This window comes from Bombyx mandarina, chromosome 23, assembly GCF_030267445.1.
Source record: "Bombyx mandarina strain Sakado chromosome 23, ASM3026744v2".
Classification (NCBI taxonomy): Eukaryota; Metazoa; Arthropoda; class Insecta; order Lepidoptera; family Bombycidae; genus Bombyx; species Bombyx mandarina.
The window spans coordinates 59,378-78,151 of NC_143229.1; the positions used below are offsets into that span (position 1 = coordinate 59,378).

Consider the following 18,774-nt stretch of genomic DNA (forward strand, 5'->3'; position numbering starts at 1 on the left):
AGGTTCGGCCCTCTACCCGAAAAAAAAAAAAAAAAAAAAAAAAAGGATACCTGTCGTAGGCGCGTATCGAGGCGTTCTTAGCTCTAAGGAGTTCCCTAATATCGTCGGACAATTTGAAGCGGTGAAGGAAGTCCTCCGCTACAACTTGTTTCGATGACCTATCTAATGTCGAGGTGATGTGTGACGTTAAGATGTCTATGGCTTCAGCAGTATCCTGAGGAGACGGGGTAGAGTCTGGGTTAAACGGGAGCGATGGTGGATCAGATTCAGCCAGGCTGATGCCCAGCGTATGCCAATCCACCACAGTCCTCGTGACGGGAACGGAATCGGGAGCGCGACCGAGCTTCATAACGACGGGACGGTGGTCTGAATCTAACTCTGAAACTACTTCGATCGAGTGTAAGCGCAGAGTTACGTTTTTTAATAACGCTATGTCGAGTATATCCGGGCGATGCGCGATATTTAGCGGCTAGTGAGTCGGGGTTAGCGGAGCGACGATATCGAAGGCGAGATCATCGACTAACGCGTCAAGCCGCCTGCCATTCGGGGTTGTAGTGTGTGAGTTCCACCTGATGTGTTTACAATTTAGGTCGCCCGCCAGAATGACAGAGCTCCCCATGCCGAGCGGCGCCTCGATATCACTGCTTAGAACGATCTTATCCGGTGGAAGATAAACGGACGCGATAACGATCGGCGCGTGTCCCGTCAGTGAGATTCGGCACACTGATGCTTCGATATTAGCGAGCGCGGGAGGATCGAGCGGGACGCAATGCAGGGCTCTTCTATAGTAAATGACGGTACCACCACCACGAGCAGAGAGCCTGTCGTTCCTGACCATGTTATAGTTCGCGATTTTACGGTCACGGCGCGCGGGCTTAAGTAGGGTCTCCTGCACTAAAAAGATATCAATTTGATGGTCACGCAAAAAGTCAGAAACCTGATCACGTTGATTTGCGAGACCGTAAGCGTTAAAAAATCCTATCGTTACGGATAGGGGCTTTATTCTACTTATATACGCCATTGATTACCGGCGGAGTGAGGGGAGGACGTACGTATTTAATGACGCGTATACGTCGGCGTATTCTTGCACAACGGCGATAAAGTGTTGTGCAGTGGAGGCAGCGCGAATGGCGTCGCCCAAAGCGTTAACGCGCTCAAAGTTGATCGACTGAAAGAAGTCGATCGCTAAAGCGAGATTGTCGGACGCGGTCGGAGGGCAAGTCGCGGGAGAGGGACGAGTCGCGGGGGCGGGACGAATCGCGGAGGAGGGAGTTGTAGCCGTGTTCGTGTACGGCAGCGGTTTCGCCCAGGCCGAGACACTGGGCACCGGCGCCGGAACGAACGCTGGCTTAGCCTGCGACACAGAGGGTGCCGAGGCTTTGATGTCTGGGCCGGAAGCTCGGAGGCGGTTTTGGCGGGCGACGCGTCGATTTATTTTAGGGGCTCGGGGGCATCCGCGGTAATTTGCGGGGTGACCCTGTGTTCGACACAGGACGCAGCTAGGCGGTTCCGTCGCGGTTTTTTGATCGCGAGTGCATAGGGCCGTGGCGTGATCGCCTAAGCACTTGACGCATCGGGGGCGCGCGTGACAGTTACGGGAAGAATGCCCGTATAATTGGCAGTTATGGCACTGGCTAGGTGTGCCTTTCTTGTGTGGGGTTTCGACTGCGATTCCGGAAAGGCTACAGACCGTTCGGATGTTGAATATTTGCTTACCCTCGGGGGTAGGCTGGAGGGCGACGAGAACCATATTATATGGCTCCCTTCCGCGGCCTGTATGCATGCGTTGTACGGAGTTAACCGGTAGGCCTTGTTCGAGAAGGTCGGCCTTAACGAGCTCGGCATCCAACTCTTTAGGGATGCCACGTATAACGGCACGGAGTTCGCGCTCCTCCTGGAGCGTATACGTGTGGAAACTTATACGCTCCTTACGGAGGTAAGAAGAGAGGGCCCTATGGTCGTCGGGTGTTCGAACCTTAATTTGAATGCCGTTCGCGAGGTTACGGGCATTCGTGAAATTGATATTTTTGGCCTTAAGGGCCAGGGAAACTCGTTCCCAAGCTGCCTTCTCTTGAAGGATTACCGGGGGAGGGGTCTGGGTTTTATTTTGTGCCACCGGACGCGGCGACGGAGTGGCACGGGCTGGAGGCGCAACGGGAGTCTGAGGGCGGGGGCGCGACGCGTTCGCGGCTTTGCTAATTTTAGCGGCCGCGGGAGCTCGAGACTCCGCGGCACGCTTCTTACCCTTTTGCACCAGGGTGAATCCATCCGTCGATGAGGCGGGGGCGAGGTCGACCTCCATCTCCGAGTCAGAGTCGGAGGACGAGGAGGCGGGCGCAGGTGACCTACGAGTAGGTGTTTTGGAGGGTGCGACGGAGACCGCGGATGATCGCGCTGCTGGAACGGTGACCACGGCGGACGACGCAGCAGTTTTACTCACTAGTATAGGCGACGCGGGAACGGCAGGCACGACGGAGGCTGCGGTGCTCGATGCAGAAGCTTTGCACGCAGGTACAGGCGACGCAGGAGCAGCGAGCTCGGCGGAGTCCACGAGAGGGCTCGCGGTGTGATCGGCCTTGAAGGCCTGAAACTCGGAAGTGAGCTTTGGGTAGCGAAGCCGGAGAAATTCCGCAAATACAGCGTCCATGATGGCTACGTGCCCAGGTGGGGCTACCCTGCGTCTTAGAAAACACTCGCCTTGCGGCGAGGCCCCAACTTCTCGGACCTGAGCGGTTCTATTGAACACAGGTGGCGATGCGGCACGATTACTACAGGACAAAGAAAAAAACACAACAAAACGGAAATAACAAAAAGAAACAAAACAATTAAACACTTCCAGGAAGACAGTTTGTCGGCAGATGTACCACGAACACAGGCCGCACGAACAATGGCCGGGCTAACAAAAGCCGGGCGAACAAAGGCCGGGCAATCGAGTGGTCGATGAGCACGTCCGCACGTGACGGGTGCCTCTATCGGAATGAATAATGCAAGTGCTTGCTTCCCAAAACTATGAAATTAGCAATTTTTGGTAAAACATGGTACAACATTTTAATGAAATTAAATTCTTCGAACGCTGATCTGAGAACATGCTAGGAATCCCTAGCACGCCAGTCTTTGTTTTCGAGAATAGTTCCAGTACAATTTTTTTTATTGCTTAGGTGGATAGAGGAGCTCACAGCCCACCTGATATTAAGTGGTTACCGGAGCCCATATTCATCTACAACGTAAATGCGCCTTGAGATATAAGTTCGAAGGTCTCAGTATAGCTACAACGGCTGCCCACCCTTCAAACCGAAACGCATTACTGCTTCACGGCAGACATAGGCAGGGTGGTGGTATCTACCCGTGCGGACTCATAAGAGGTCCCACCACCAGTGACCAGTCTGAAAGCAGCTTTAGTGGTTCTTGATACGAAGCCGAAATTGACCGATTGCCTCTTTCCAAAGGTCGATGGATACTGTAGTTTGTTATAGGGTACATACGGTATCATCAATTCACCATGTACACTAATAATAATAACAACAGAACGTACTTGAAACAGTAAAATGCTTAAATGAAGACTCGCGCGTCAACTGACAACGCCAAATAATAAGTGTATATTTGCAGAGATGTGATTTATTTGAAATACTTCTATTTTAAATCCAAATAGAAAATGCAAAATACCTATTTTGTATTTTGTATTTAAATACCTTTCACTGAAAAGTATTTTGTATTTTATTTGAAATGCCTTTCGAGACGCATTTTGTATTTTTAATATTCATTTCAAAATGCAAAATACTTTGTGATTAAGTTTAGCCAACATTACCAGTCAAACAAAACAAAACGCTTGTATTGCCGAATTCGACCGATAGAGGCGCCTACTAACCGTGCGCGACATCTTTATCTTCTTTGGTCAGAGTCGTCAGAGTGCGCGCCTTATGTCAAGTAATGTCTGACAAGTGTCAATTTCCCACGAAAACGGCGAACTGGTCTATGGCTATAAATTTATGGATATGAAACGCATAGCCGTTGATGCCAACGAATTGATTTCACGACGATTTTATTAATTTCTGGTGCTGGTGAAGTAGTTACTGATTTGATTACCTACTTTTCTGATATTGAAGTGTTGTTATAATTTCTATAATACTGGAACGGTTATGCACTATATCGGGAACGGTTAAAAAGTTGTCTCCCATCACAGACATCGGAAAGAAAAAGAGAAAAAAGCGAGTCTTATTACATGTTCCAGGATTCAGACTCCTCTGCAACCAGTGAGGGTGGTAGTGCTAATAATACTACAATAGATCTGGAAACCCTGCAATATTTAAAGGATGAGAGCACAAGTCTGGAGATGCTAAATGCTTATCCTACTATAAAAAAAGTATTTCTTAAATACAACACATCCTTACCAAGTTCAGCACCAGTAGAAAGACTTTTTTCGTTGGTGGGATGATAATGAGACCTCACAGAAAAAAAATGAGTGATGATGTATTCGAACAACTGGTATTATTAAAAAGCGTTATTAATAAAAAATTATATTTATTTTTATCACTTTTTAATAATACCAGTCCAGTTCTAGTTGTTATTAATTTTAATAAGATTTCGGCTCGGCATTGTGTGTCTCTATTGCTCATGTATGATAAATAAATATGTACCTATAATAAATAAAAATATCTGTGATTTGGTCAGGGGGTATTTTATTTTGAAAAAGTATTTTGAAAATACCTATTTTGCATTTAGCATTTGAAATACTAAACGCAAAACTATTTTGTATTTTGCATTTGAAATAGTGAATCTGAAAAGTATTTTGCATTTTGTATTTAAATGCTTTTTTAAAAGCATTTTGTACATCTCTGTATATTTGTATAATCTATGGACAACTCGTTTGGAAGCAGGCGGAGGGACTTTTTGGCGGAAACGCGAGGAGTGAAGTTGTGTGATTTGTTTTATTTGGTCTATTTTGTGTTTCTTCGGTTTTAAATATGTAATAACGGTGGTTTAATCCTTGAGGGACAAGTTTAAGGAAATCAAAATTCTAACTTTAGCGTCCCAATACATTTTTGAAAATTTATTGTACGTGCGTAAAAACATTGTAGAATTCCCCAGAGTCTGCGATTTGCATAATGTGAACACTAGGAACAAACATAGGCTTGCGTTGCCGGCGGCTCGAATTAAGAAAATAAGCAACTCTTTCAAGGGGCTGGGTGTACAGCTTTTCAACAAGATCCCACTAAACGTTCAACTACTACCTGTTCATAGATTTAAGAAAACTGTCAAGGAACGTTTGTGCAACAAGGCATATTATAAAGTTAAGGATTTTTTACTAGATGGCACCACGTGGGAATGAGGCGTTTGCTCCTGGCCTTTTCATTTTTCATTATTATTATTATTTATTTGAATTGTATTTTTTTGACTTGTTTTTTTGTATACTGTAAATATGTTCTCTTGTTTAAAAAAAAAAGAAAATAGTTGAGAAAATACAAAAAAAAAAAAAGCCCGCTGAGTTTGTTTCGCCGGTTCTTCTCAGGACTGTGGCTTTTTTTGGAACCGGTGGTAGAGTTAACATTTTCTTTTACATTTTGACATTCAACAAGTGTGTTTTTGATGACATCCAAGTTGAAATAAATGATTTTGAATTTGAATTTGAATTTGAATTATTAACTGTTTAATATCTGTGAAATTGCACAAGTGTGGGAAAATAAAGCGAAGCCGCTGGAGCGTAACTTCTCGGGATCCTCTAAAAAGTCCACTAAAAAATCTTAGTAAATGACCACCATTTTACTGAGCTTATATTTCATCCCATATCATCTCATCTCGTTTCATTTAATTTCATCCCAGTTGATTAATGTGTCAAATTACTCATCTTCACTTCATTTCACTTCATACCTATTATCATTTTTCATAAAAATAAGAATAAATTAATAAATTAAAATAAGACATGACCTAAAAGGCTTTAGTTACCAGGTCATAAAATACCTCAAAAAAAGCAGTCGGAAGGATCGCCGCGCAGGGTGTCGCGGCCGCCGCGACGTTGCCGCTCCGGACACCCGGCGGCGCGCCGCGGCGCCGGCCGGGGCCCGACCGTCTCAGTCTCACGGCCGCCGGCTCTGACGCCACTCATGTTCGAATTCATCTAAAACTGCATTCTGTTTGTTAAATAATGAACGAATCTAAACAAAAACGAAATAATTATCTAGTGGTCATTACAAGGCAGTAATTAATTAGTGATTAGGATGTCGGATTCTGAAAGGTAAGTCTACTAACATTTGAGTAACAAAGATTTTAAATAAGTACAAATATTTATTGAAAACATTCCAAATATATACTAAATAGAAGTAAACAAACGGTATGTAGTGATGTTAGTAGTAACTAAAATGGACGTCAACAAAATTGTTGGAACGAACAGTCGAAGCGACACGGGCGACCGTTTCGATTGCCGTTTCGCCATATAGGTAATATCGGATCATCAGAGGGGCGAGCGCGAAAGTATTCGTATCGTTATCGAGAAATCGTCTTTGGATCACACCGCTTTTTCTATTTAACGCCCGGTATGATTCAATTATGGTTTGGGAAAATTTACAAAAGTGTCCAAGTTGAAAAATTTTAGTTTGGTGAAATTGAATAAGAACGGTCTAGTGCCTATCTCTATTGATTCATTTTTGTAACTTCCTAATTCCTAGTGCTGGAGTCAGAAGTTTCCAAGCTCTTCATCATTTGCCTCCTTAGTACGGACAATCCAAAAAGTGGGAGTGATATTCTCGCGATTTCCTCCCGCCTAAAAAATGTCGACATATTTATGTTTCATTACGCCACCGCCACTACACTGCTATTAGTGCAGGTAGGCATTTCAATTAAAATTTGTATTGTTGAACGACAAAATATTAAATACTACCTCTACCGTCGTTTCCGAAAACAAGCACATATTCTTGGCAAGAACCGACACGGTAATGAACTCAGCTGGTGGCCAGTCAGAGCCCTGCTAGAGTATTCTATTTTTTTATTGCATAGATGAGTGGATGAGCTCACAGCCCACATGATGTAAGGCGATTACCAGAGCCCATAGACATCTACCACGTAAATGCCGCCACCCACCTTGAGATACGAGTTCTAAGGTCTCAGTATAGTTACAATGGCTGCCCCACCCTTCAAACCGAAACGCATTACTGCTTCACGGTAGAAATAGGTAGGGTGGTGGTACCTACTGAGTCGGCCTACCACCAGTAATTACCGATATTACTGCTTCATCGTGGAAGTCAATTGTGAATCTTTGCTAATTACGTACTTCATTAGAAAAATTGGTACGCGCTTGCGGGATTCGAACATCGGTGCATCGCTCGACACGATTGCACCGGGCGTCTTATCCATTAGGCCACGACGACTCATATACATATTTAAAAAAAATTTTAATTAACTTTTCTAAATATTTACGCCGGTAATGTTTACCTTGCTAACAATTCCTTCGATTTTGTTCGCTATTGCTTACTTACGAGTATACCAAAAAAATATTTGGATTAAAATAATTTATACTGGAGAATGCAGATTCGCCCCATTTATCTCACAATCATAATCGTTGGCTCATAATCTGTGACTTTGTCAGAATATTGAAGTATGTTGGACTTTTTGGCGGGAACGCGAGGAGTGAAGTTGTGTGATTTGTTTTATTTTGTCTATTTAGTGTGTCTTCGGGTTTAAATGTGTAATAATGGTGGTTTATTAACTATTTCATATCTGTGAAAGTGCACAAATGTGGGAAAATGAAACAAAGCCGCTTGGCGTAACTTCTCGGGATCCTCCAAAAAGTCCACTGAAAAAATCTTAGTAAATGACCACCATTTTACTGAGATTATATTTCATCCCATTTCATTTCATTTAATTTCATCCCAGTTGATTAATGTTTTAAATTAATCATCTTCATTTCATTTCAATCCATAATATCATTTTTCATAAAAATATGAATATAAATTAAAAAAAGACATGACTTAAAGGTCTCAGTTACCAGGTCATAAAATCCCTTAAAAAAATATTGAAGTATGTTGACGCGGGTGCATGCCTGGCGCGGGCTTCATTGCTGGGTGTTAACTTACAACAACGCAGCGTTTCTACAAGAATCTATTGTCTTCCTGCAATAGTCAGTATTAGACACGCATATGCAAAAAAGTAGAAACATCAAGTCCAATATCCACAACTTATACAAATTCAATATGTATTTTTTCTTGGTTCTAATGTAGGTATTTTATACGCACATGCGACCATTAAAAGAAAACATACTTTTGAAAAATTAATCAAAAAAATTTGGACTGCTGGACGTGGCTTAAGGAAAACACACTTTATTTCAAAAAGATTTTAGTACAAACAGAATATTAAGTGTATAATATTAATTATAATAAAAATACGGTATTCATGTAATTTAAGTATGTAAATAACAGATTCGACCTTTAGCCTCTGACGTGTAGTAGTACGCGCCAAAGCCACGGCCGCCCGGCCCCGCCGCGCTAAAATCCGACAACGATTTATTTCAACATCAGACTTACTCGCTCTGCGTCGATCGACATTTTGTCGACAAGCGACCTTATGGCTCTGTGCGAAAGGGACAACAGATACTTTTTGACATGCGCTAGAACGAGATGCAGTATTAGCATCGCTCCGGCCGAGCTATCCGGACTCCCCGCTTTCAAAATTAGTGAGTGAAAACACACAGCTGTGCCTAGACGCGTTTCGTGAATAAAATTCTTAATGAAATAAGGATTTATTAACGAAATAAGGTAAGAGATAATTACAAAGCGAATAATGCTACTTTATAATTTATATATAAGTGCGGCTAATGAAAACTTACTTTGTTAAGTTCAATCAAAAATTTAAACGTCATATTCAAAACTGATTACAAAGATTTAACTGCTCAGAACCAAAAGGTTATATGTCTGAGTAATTTAATAACACCAAATCAACACTAAGTGATTGTGTGAGGATTGATTTTCGTGTGACTTCTAAGTCAAATGTGCGACCTTGTAATCCTGATAAGATTTCTGTGAAGTTTAAAAAACTACAATATAATAAATGCTGGTTATTCGTTTATAATTGAGTCGTCTATTATCAAAGGTGGCAATCTGTGCATTGGGACAAAAAAAATTTATTGATATGTCAATACAGATTGATTTGAATATAATCGTCTCCTTCAAAGAATACGGTTCAAAACCTGCATCAAATAAAGGTTAATAGTTAACCTGTTATTTATCTAAGATGTCGTTCCGAAGAGTTTTGTGACTGCCAATGGAATACAAAGTCAATAATTCGTTTTTCTGATTTACCAATCATTGTCCAAAAGTCAGATTGCCGGCTTTGATAATAGTCGACTCAATTATGGTACTGTAGTAGTAGATTTTTTACAAGTCAAAACGACACTCATCCAGCATTACTAGAATGCTAACCGTGAGCATTCACGAACATGTACATAAATAATAAATTATGATTAATAGAAAATCTGAACAAATAGTGGCACGTTCATTGCTAATTGATTTGATATTCTTACCTAATGTTTTTGAATCCTGTTTAATCTTGTTGGGTTTTCGACATGATTTTTTTAGTATACATTCTGACGAGACTAGCTTAGAGCCTAACCAGCGGTCAGAGATCACCGTCGTTTTTGGATGAAACCACCATTTCGCTTGGTGTTTGAAATATCAGGACACACGATCAACGACAGTTAAGATGTAATGTAAATAGGTTTAAATTTATGTAGTGGTAGTTTAACAGAAGACTTCCTTAATCCGCGTCACTGAGGGTCGTGGTCATCCAGAGCATCAATGTCTCTCTCCATCACCTCAACATTCTGAAACCAATTCACAACGCGAGCGGATCTAGTCAACGCAGCAGGCTCCTTCACCCTGTTCTCTTGCCATCATCTTCCCGGTTACAAGCAAGTTTTCCAGGGTATTGGGCGACCTCAAAACGCGTCAATAATTGTCTGCACGGATGGTGGTACTCCATCCTGATATTTTTTGCAGACGTCAGTAACGATAGAGGAAGAGCCAATCGGCTACCTATGTATTCCTCATCCTTTTAAAACTTCAGTATTCAGTGATTCCTAGTAGAAAGGTGATGCAAAAATAACGACATATGAAACGATAATAATTAAACTGCTTCTCTTTTTTTTAGGTACGCCCTGACACTGAATAAAAGATAATTTGTCGCGGAGTGAGTCGAAAACGGAGTATGATATTATAAATACATCATTCTTGTAAATAAAAGCATCTGTACATTAATCAATACGAAAACCCTTAGAAAATTAAACTCCCAATGAAGTTTTAAATTTAAACCCCAAAATGTATGAGAATTTAGATTACCATTATATAGAGCCCTACGTAGAACTTACTACAGGAGTCGGAGTAGTACATTCTGTTAAACTTGAACCCATGGATAGCATCCACAATAACGCAAACGAAGAACCACTTGAAAAAGGTAAGAAGAGAAGACGAAACGAAGAAAACTGGAAGAAGAACGTCACGAAGAAAGCTAGATTAGAAGGGCTGCCATATCATTCTCATGTCGCGAAGAAAGTAACTGAAATGGGAGGACGTGTGCTGAAACCACCGTGCAAATGCAGAGCGAAATGTTACGACAGACTCACCGAAGCGAGTAGACAACATATATTCGACGATTTCTGGAAGAAATGTAATAATTGGGAACAGAGGAGGCAGTTTGTCGCGAACAGAGTCACCAAAGAATTAAAAGTGAGAACCAAAGTTAATAGTTCTTGGCAAGAAGACAGAAGGAAGTTCAACTATAGATACAGTTTAGAGGTTAAAGATCGCGAAATAAACGTGTGTAAAGTCATGTTCTTAAACACATTATCCATAGGAGAGAAATACGTGAAAATATCAGTAGAAAAAAAGACGGACAGTGGTATTACAGAAGGCGATCGCAGAGGGCGACACCAACCGGCGAACAAAATCTCGGAATCCACAATCCAGTCAATAAAAGAACACGTTACTGCACATCCGATATACAAGAGCAATGTGACGAAAAAAAGTCGGCAGCCTGGTACTGATCTGAACAAGTCCCTCATGTACTCACAGTATAAAGAAAGCATGATCCAACAGGGGAAAACTGAAAAGGATTACGCAAAAGAATGGTTATACAGAGCGGTGCTCAATAAAATGTATAAAAGTTCGTTGGGCAACAAGAAGGGCTTAACTAAACACAGCGAGAATGATGAAGGGTATTAGAGATAACGTGTTTTTTATATTCTTCCTAGTCTGATACTCTTGGCAGAGTAATCGTGGCTGTCGATGGACAGGATTGCGTCTCGTCGTCGTCGCTCGCATCCAAGGCAGCCGCACGTCCAGCGATGTACCGAGGTGTTTTTATATATTTATTGACAAAGTCTGAAAGACTAACTGCTACTTTAAGTCAGTAAATACCGTATAGCTCTAAAGCCCTTCTCGAAAATCGGCAATTGAAAATCATAACCCAAAACAAACAAACAAAATCACAATCAAATTGTATTATTGCTGAAGACGTGTGTGTACATATTCAAACAAAGCCCAATGATAGCGATTCCTGACACAATCAAATGACAACAATTTAACTTGCCAATCTTGTACCAGCACGCCCCACCCATTCACCCGCCGCCGGACCGCACCATAATATCGCGCATTCAGTTGTTTAAAAGCATAAGTATTCAAATATTTGTCCAAATGTCCAAAAAGACAAAGTTTATCTTCTTTACACATGTACCAGATGCGATAAAAGTATTTTTTTTTATATAAGGATCAATTTATTACTACCGAATGTGCGTTAGAAATAAATTATCTAATTTATTTATGGTTCACTATTTTGGCGATAATGGCTTATACATGAATATAGATATATATGTAGTTGCGGACTTTTTTCTAGAACTACTTAAGATAAACATTTCCATACTATATTTTATATGTCTAACATCAACGGCTTTTGCTGTGCACGCCAAAATAGCTCGCAGATGGCAGATTTTTTTCCTATTTACTTGATACTTACTGTTATATTTTGGGTAATTCACACTATATCGTTATAAATCATATCCTATATGTTATTCTGATGTGTAAGTTATATTATTGTAAAGTTTCATCAAAGTCCATCCCGTAGTTTTTGCGTGAAAGAGTAACAAAAATACATCCATACATTCTAATAAATTTTCACGTTTAAAATATTGGTAAGATGCAATGTTGCAGATTTTTTTTCCTTTTTTTCCTATCTGCTGGCTAAGGCTGGTAGATAGCCTTGTCAGGCTAAGCCAGAATAACCTACCGAGTAGGTGAGCTCTCGGTGCTTTAACCTGAGGGCGTTGCTAACGCTAACCCTAGCAAAAGCAGTTCTTCGCAGAATCTACCACCGGGTCGGAATCGCGATCCACTGAGAAGATCCGGCGAGAAACTCTGTGGGCAAGGTTAGCAGAAAGAAAGTGACATGGTATCGCACTGTGGCTTACAATTTATACAGGTCGTAGCCGCTTGCGATTTAAAAAGGATACCAAGTGACTTCATTGTATTTACCAGATTGTACATTGTGTGCCTGTAATGAGCATTAAATATTTGAAAAATAAACACTGTATTTGTATTTTTTCATAAAATCTACAATAAATTATATAATTAAACATAACGAAAAGCATTCCTTATTCATTTTAATAAAGTAAATATTGACAATTAATTATTACTGAAGACATGAGTGAATTGTATCGAAGTCGGTTGTGAAGTACCTATGCAGTGAATAGACTAATTACTATATCAATGCAGAACATAATTATTGAAGACGTTTCGTAGCTGACGTCGGATCTAGTGCCTGAAGTGTCTATTCATAGGCAGGGTACAATAACACAACACATGCAATGCTCTGACAATTATAATAGGACATTGTAACAAAAAACAAAACTGACCACAATAATATAAAATGAGAATATCATTAATATAGTCAAAGTCAGTTAAATACTACCGTTCGCATCGCCAGGACCCTCCTGAATCCTTCTCCTCCAGTCCTCGAAGAAATCGAGGAGCTAACGAGTTCTTCTGTGTATACATCATCAGCGCAACCACTATAATAACTACTAAACCACAAGCTTTCAAATAAAATAATCATAAAATCGGTTCAGCTAGTAAAAAGTTCTGACGTAATACACAAAAAAAAAAAACAATCGAATTGGGAACCGCTCCTTTTTGTAGTCGGTTAATAAATAATTGAATACATACAACTGTAAATGAATTGACCCCAGGGAATTGTAGGCTCGAGGGATCGCGGACCACGTCTGGCACCTGGCGTGACATCATAATTAACTAAAAAAAAATCATTGAAAAGACATTTAATGAATCTTTGCTTCGTGAAGCAAACTAGTTTTACTTTTATGCACAACATTTTGACTGTTTCAAGAGTCCAGGCAAAGTTCTTTAGTAGTAAAATTTGTGGTCTTGTTCATTGTAGAAGTAATTATTTATGGAAATATTATTTAGTAGAACTGATAATCAAATCATATAATTTATGTATCAAGTGCCGCATTATCGCAATCAACAACTATGTAAACATGATAAATTAATACTGTTCCCCCTTTGAATAGCTACACTAATTCTTTGTCCGAGGTAGCTGCCAGCTCTTCAGCATCATTTATATATAATATTATATTATAAAATATATAAACACGCGTTCAATATTATGAGATATGCCTTTGCTTACCCGCTTTGTTGTATATTAATTGTAATGAAACAGAACTAACAGAACACTTCACTGTTGCGTGCTCACAGACTAACTTGTCGACACTTGGATATTATGATAACTGCCGTTTAATTAGTGTTTCAAAAAGTTTGTTTTGCGACCCAAACACTAAAGGCATCTTGAATTCTGGCGTTTAGTTTGATTGGAGGTCTTGTCTTCATAAAAAGAGATGCTAGATAAACGCCAACCATATTTTTCATGAAAATTAGGGCATTTTTATTTCAATGTCCTCTCGTACCATACCATGGAATTAATTCATTTTCGTATTCCCTTCTGGTTTAATCTTATAAAATAGTTAGTAGGTATCACTATCCGGAGCATGTTGACAAACTGCATACTCGTGTACCCGGTTGTTGTTGATGTCCACAATGTACACCTTATCTCTAATGATATGTGTCTCCTAGTTGATCCTATGAAGAATTTTATTTGTTGACACTAAAACTATCTGACTCTATTAAATAAACTGTTTGTAATCGACATTAGGCGGATCATAAATTAATTGATCAATTAAATGGAATCTTCGGAACGATCTCCTTTATAGGAGATCTCTCTCTTCCCAGCTATTTATCCCACATGGTGGTGGGGTCAACTTTCCTGACTTTACTCCTCCACTTCGCTCTGTCTTCGACATCCTCGTCAGCAACATTGCATTCTCTCTTGTCCTTCAGCACTACGTCCCTCCACCTTGTCTTGGGTCTGCCTCTAGGTCTCCGACCGGGGAGGTCGAGCAGTAGCGCCAAATTTCCGACGTAGTCAGGTGGCTTCCTTTTCACGTGACCATACCATCTCAGCCTACTCTCCTGCATCTTGTCGGCGATGTCCCGTACACCTAGACTTCCACGCACGTACTCGTTGCGGATTTTATCGAGCCTAGTCACGCCGCACATCCACCTCAGCATTTTCATTTCAGCAACTTGAATGGTATGTACGTTCCTTTTGGTTGCCGCCCATGTTTCGCTGCCATACATAAGAACAGGCCTTATTATGGTCTTATAGATCATACCCTTGAGCTTAACGGGCATCCTCCTATCGCAGGTGACACCACTTACTTCTCGCCATTTTAGCCACGCCGCGGCTATTCGGTGTTGAATGTTGCATTTTAAATTTCCAGATCTGTGCATCATAGTACCCAGATACTTGTACTCCTTTATAGGAGATCGTCCATGTTTATACATGGACCACTAATACCGCAGTAACATTTCGCTCAAAACAGAAACCATTTCTATCCCTTTCAGTGTTGTACCAGCGAAGAATGAAGCCATAGAATTGATCGGCTTAGTTCGTGAAAGAAAATGCTTGTGGGACAGGAGATGTACAGAGTATAGGAACAAGTATGACAGGCTGAAGGCTTGGGAGGAGATCTGTGAGGTGCTAGACCCTAACTTCCACAGAGTAAACAACAAGCATAAGAATAAGTCGGGTAAGGCTCTTCTTTAATTTGAATGATAGATCTCTTTCTGCGCTCAGCTCGGTGATCCAGCTCACGACCCCTATGGCCCGCGGTGCTTACTGCCGCTCACAGACATCACGACGTGAATACCTCCACCCTCCCTGAGAAATGAGTTCGAATTCTCAATTGCGTTACTACTTTCTATTCTTTCATTCATTTACAATTGTACCCGCAATTGTAATTGTGTAGAGTACCCGCGACTGAATACCACATCCTGCCCGTTTCTGCATCGAACATCATCCGTTCATATTGAGGCTTTTGTTACAATGCATTTCATACTTGGACCTCATCTAGCGGCTGGCTGCAGGCGCTCACTTGTGTGTTGCCTGTGGACTCCAGATACCACTTATTTACAGCACATTAAAAGTAAGAGCTCAATCGAGGCATTAGTGTAGACTGATTTGTATTGGTCTTCGAAAAGACGTAAGTTAACATGACATACGTCTACAAAATAACAATCAAGTATAACGTTTTCACAGTTCTACTGATGTCGAAAAAATGGACGAACATACGAGACGCTTACGTTAAGTCACTGAGGATGGGGAGGAACCGGGTGAAGCCGTACATACACGCTGAGGCTTTGGAGTTTCTTGATGCTGTGTTCGTTTACAAAACTAAGTCCTCCCAAAAAGTAGACAGTCGACTCTCAGACGAGGACAACGCAACTGAGGATTCAATAGAATGGTTGAACGAAGTCTACGTTGATGAGAGCGCTGTAGAAGAACCACCACCCAAGAAACCCAAACTAGAATATCCACAAGACGAGAACAGTATAGCTCATTTTCTCATGAACTTGGTGCAGCGCGAAGAAAACGAGGATAGAGCGTTCTTCACTTCCATAACGTCTGCCGTCTCGAGTTTGTCTGAGAGGTCAAAGTTCGAGTTCAGGGTCCAGGTGTTGAAGTTGCTGAACAGTTTGAGAATGAAGGATTCCAGCATGGGCGTGAAGAGGGAGAGAAATATCTTTGATAGTGAAACTGAGTGAATTCGACTTTGTCTTTTTTAGAGCATTCTTAAACGAAGAAAAACAGTTGACACCACCACCACTACAGTGTCTTCTGCGAACTTATCATGAGATCCGTTAAAGCGGTTATTTTGGATATGTCGAAGAAATTAGTATTGTTGAAAGATGAGCAACGGTATCTATAGCCTACAATAATCCCTTATCGTACACTGAATGGTCTGGTAGGTCTACCAATTTACGCCATACGAACCATAGAAAGTTTCTAATTAAATAAAAAAATTGCTCACAAGACGATGCCGGTAAAGTTGTAACTAAAAAAGAAGTCATTAAATAAATTTATCAACTGATTTTTAGACGCAATTCAAATTCATTATCTAAATTATATGTGGATCAATTGAAAGGTAATACTTATCTCAGATAAAAAGCAACTTGGAATAACTTGATAATAATTAATTTACAATGATGGAATTAATAACCCCGTTATAGTGTGGACATGTTAATACGATGTCGATATAACGAGATTTAGCGATTTCAATGAAGTTCTCATTGAAAGGACCACAACTGTGACAGTTGACAGTGTAGACATCCCCGCTCCCTGTCCGAGGGTTGACTGGTGAGACCGTCCAGCTGAAGCCTCGCAACGGCGATAAAGGTGGAAGATATATCTTTTTCTTTTTTTATTGCTTAGATGGGTGGACGAGCTCACAGTCCACCTGATATTAAGTGGTTACTGGAGCCCTTAGACATCTACAATGTAAATGCGCTACCAACCTTTTTTTTTTTTTTTTTTTGGTCAGGAGGAAATCGCCGGACTTCCGCCCTCCACTGGGGATAGAGGGCGGGGCATGTCAGAGTCGAACTGACTAAAACCTCCTGTCGCTCAACAACCAACGTCCAAACCTCGCATGAGACAGAACTCATGAAGAGGCAAAGGGGGGAAAGTGAAGCGTTTAGTGCGGAGCACATCTCTCCCATCACCCTCCCCCTCGGGACGCCGGACCGGCGGTCGTCGGCGCCACGACCACCAGCCCTCTCGGTCGGCAGGCTATCCGAAGCCCGCCTAGATGGCGCCGGTTAGAGTGAGCTATCCTACGGAATACCCCGCTGGACCAGAACCAGCGTGGGTCGAGGATAGCCGGCCTTCCATCACCCGGATGCTCTTGCGTAAAACGCGTGCAGAGCAGCTTGCACGTCGTCTTCTTAGGCCCCCCTCGCCGGTCCCCAGACCGACATGTGAGGGGGGACCCGAAACACTTAGAGGGCCAGGGCTTGGGCGAGATCCCCCTCCCTGGCCCCCGCTCGACGGCGGCGGGATTGTGCGTCTCTCACGCGCCCCGCCGCCTCCTTCTGCGAGATGGTGCACTCGCAGAAGTCGAGCATCGCCTTCCACGACTTGTCGTCGTCGAGCATCGATGCCACAACACTCGGCAACGACAAGTCGTTTCCTACTTTTGCGACGAGGACACGGCGCCACCCCTCCCATGCGGGGCAGGCGACGAGCGTATGCTCTGCCGTGTCCAAGTCGCAATCACAATGGTGGCACTCTGCCGTCGGCTCGGCTCTGATCCTGTGCAGGAACTCACCGAAGCAACCATGCCCAGTGAGCACCTGCGTGAGCCGGAAAGTGAGGCGTCCTCAGTCACGATTCACCCAATCCACAAGGACCGGGCGAATCGCCTCGACGGTCCTACGACCGGCCGAAGGATCAGCCAGCTGTCTGGACCATGACTCCAGCACGGACCGCCGAGATTGGGCCCTCCGCGCTCTGACCACACTGTGGCTGGGACGCGCCACGCCCCGGGCGCGAAGGTCAGCCCGCCACTGATAGTCAGCGGCGAGCGCCTCCGCTTCCAGAGCCCAAGGCGGCGTCCCAGCCAGTACACACGCCGCCTCAAAGGAGATGGTGCGATAACCACGGATGACCCTGACCGCGATGGTGCGTTGCGGCCGTTGCAGCAGCTTCGCCACCCCCGCGGCCAGGGACTGGCCCCACACAGGCGCCCCGTATAGGGCCATTGATCGCACCACCCCCGTATAGAGACGGCGCGTCACCTGGTCAGGCCCCCCGACGTTGGGCAGAAGCCGGCTTAATGCGCCGGCCACCCCCAACAAACGAGGGACCAGGTGCTGAAAGTGAGCACGGAAGGTCCAACGACTGTCCAGAATGAGGCCGAGGTACTTCAACTGCACCCCGACCCCAATCCGGACGCCTCCAACCACGATATGGGCATCGACAGGTGGCACTCTCCGGGGCCTGTGGAACCACATGGCCTCGGATTTACTGAGTGCCACGTCGAGGCCCAATCTCCTGATTTTGCCGACGACATGCGCCACCCCAGCGGTAGCAAGACGGGCAGACTCAGCAAAACTCCCCCCCCGGGCCACGACCAACGTGTCGTCTGCGTAACAGATTACGCTTAGGCCCGGGAGGAGGGCACCCCTCAGTACCCAGTCATACCCGATATTCCACAAAAGGGGGCCAAGCACCGACCCCTGTGGAACACCGCGCACGACCGGGAACCGGTGCACGATCCCACCGTGTCCGGTACACGTGACCGATCTGTCCTCCAAGTAGGAACCCACCAGCCGGCGAAGGTAGGGGGGCACTCCGTGCCGTTCCAGCGCCCCCCCTATCACGGACCAGGGC

The 18,774-nt window shown here is 43.2% G+C and overlaps 1 protein-coding gene across 3 annotated transcripts; it reads left to right on the forward strand.

The window, feature by feature from the left end:
* Nucleotides 1-6,041: 6,041 nt before the first annotated feature.
* LOC114250629 (uncharacterized) lies at nt 6,042-18,462 on the forward strand. 3 transcript variants are annotated; one of them, XM_028184586.2, is made up of 3 exons: nt 6,051-6,229; nt 14,949-15,133; nt 15,643-18,462. In XM_028184586.2, the coding sequence occupies exons 1-3, from the start codon at nt 6,213-6,215 to the stop codon at nt 16,146-16,148; spliced, it is 708 nt and encodes a 235-aa protein (XP_028040387.2). In that variant the 5' UTR covers nt 6,051-6,212; the 3' UTR covers nt 16,149-18,462. The 3 variants fall into 3 exon arrangements, with proteins under 3 accessions (XP_028040386.2, XP_028040387.2, XP_028040385.2); XM_028184585.2 differs by lacking the exons at nt 14,949-15,133; nt 15,643-18,462 and adding an exon at nt 10,132-12,557 and having other exon boundaries at nt 6,042-6,229; XM_028184584.2 differs by lacking the exons at nt 6,051-6,229; nt 14,949-15,133; nt 15,643-18,462 and adding exons at nt 6,326-8,741; nt 10,132-12,557.
* Nucleotides 18,463-18,774: the final 312 nt, after the last annotated feature.

What these genes read in the sequence shown, in the direction of transcription:
- LOC114250629 (XM_028184585.2), top strand. Translation starts at nt 10,299, where the DNA reads ATGTATGAGAATTTAGATTACCATTATATAGAGCCCTACGTAGAACTT.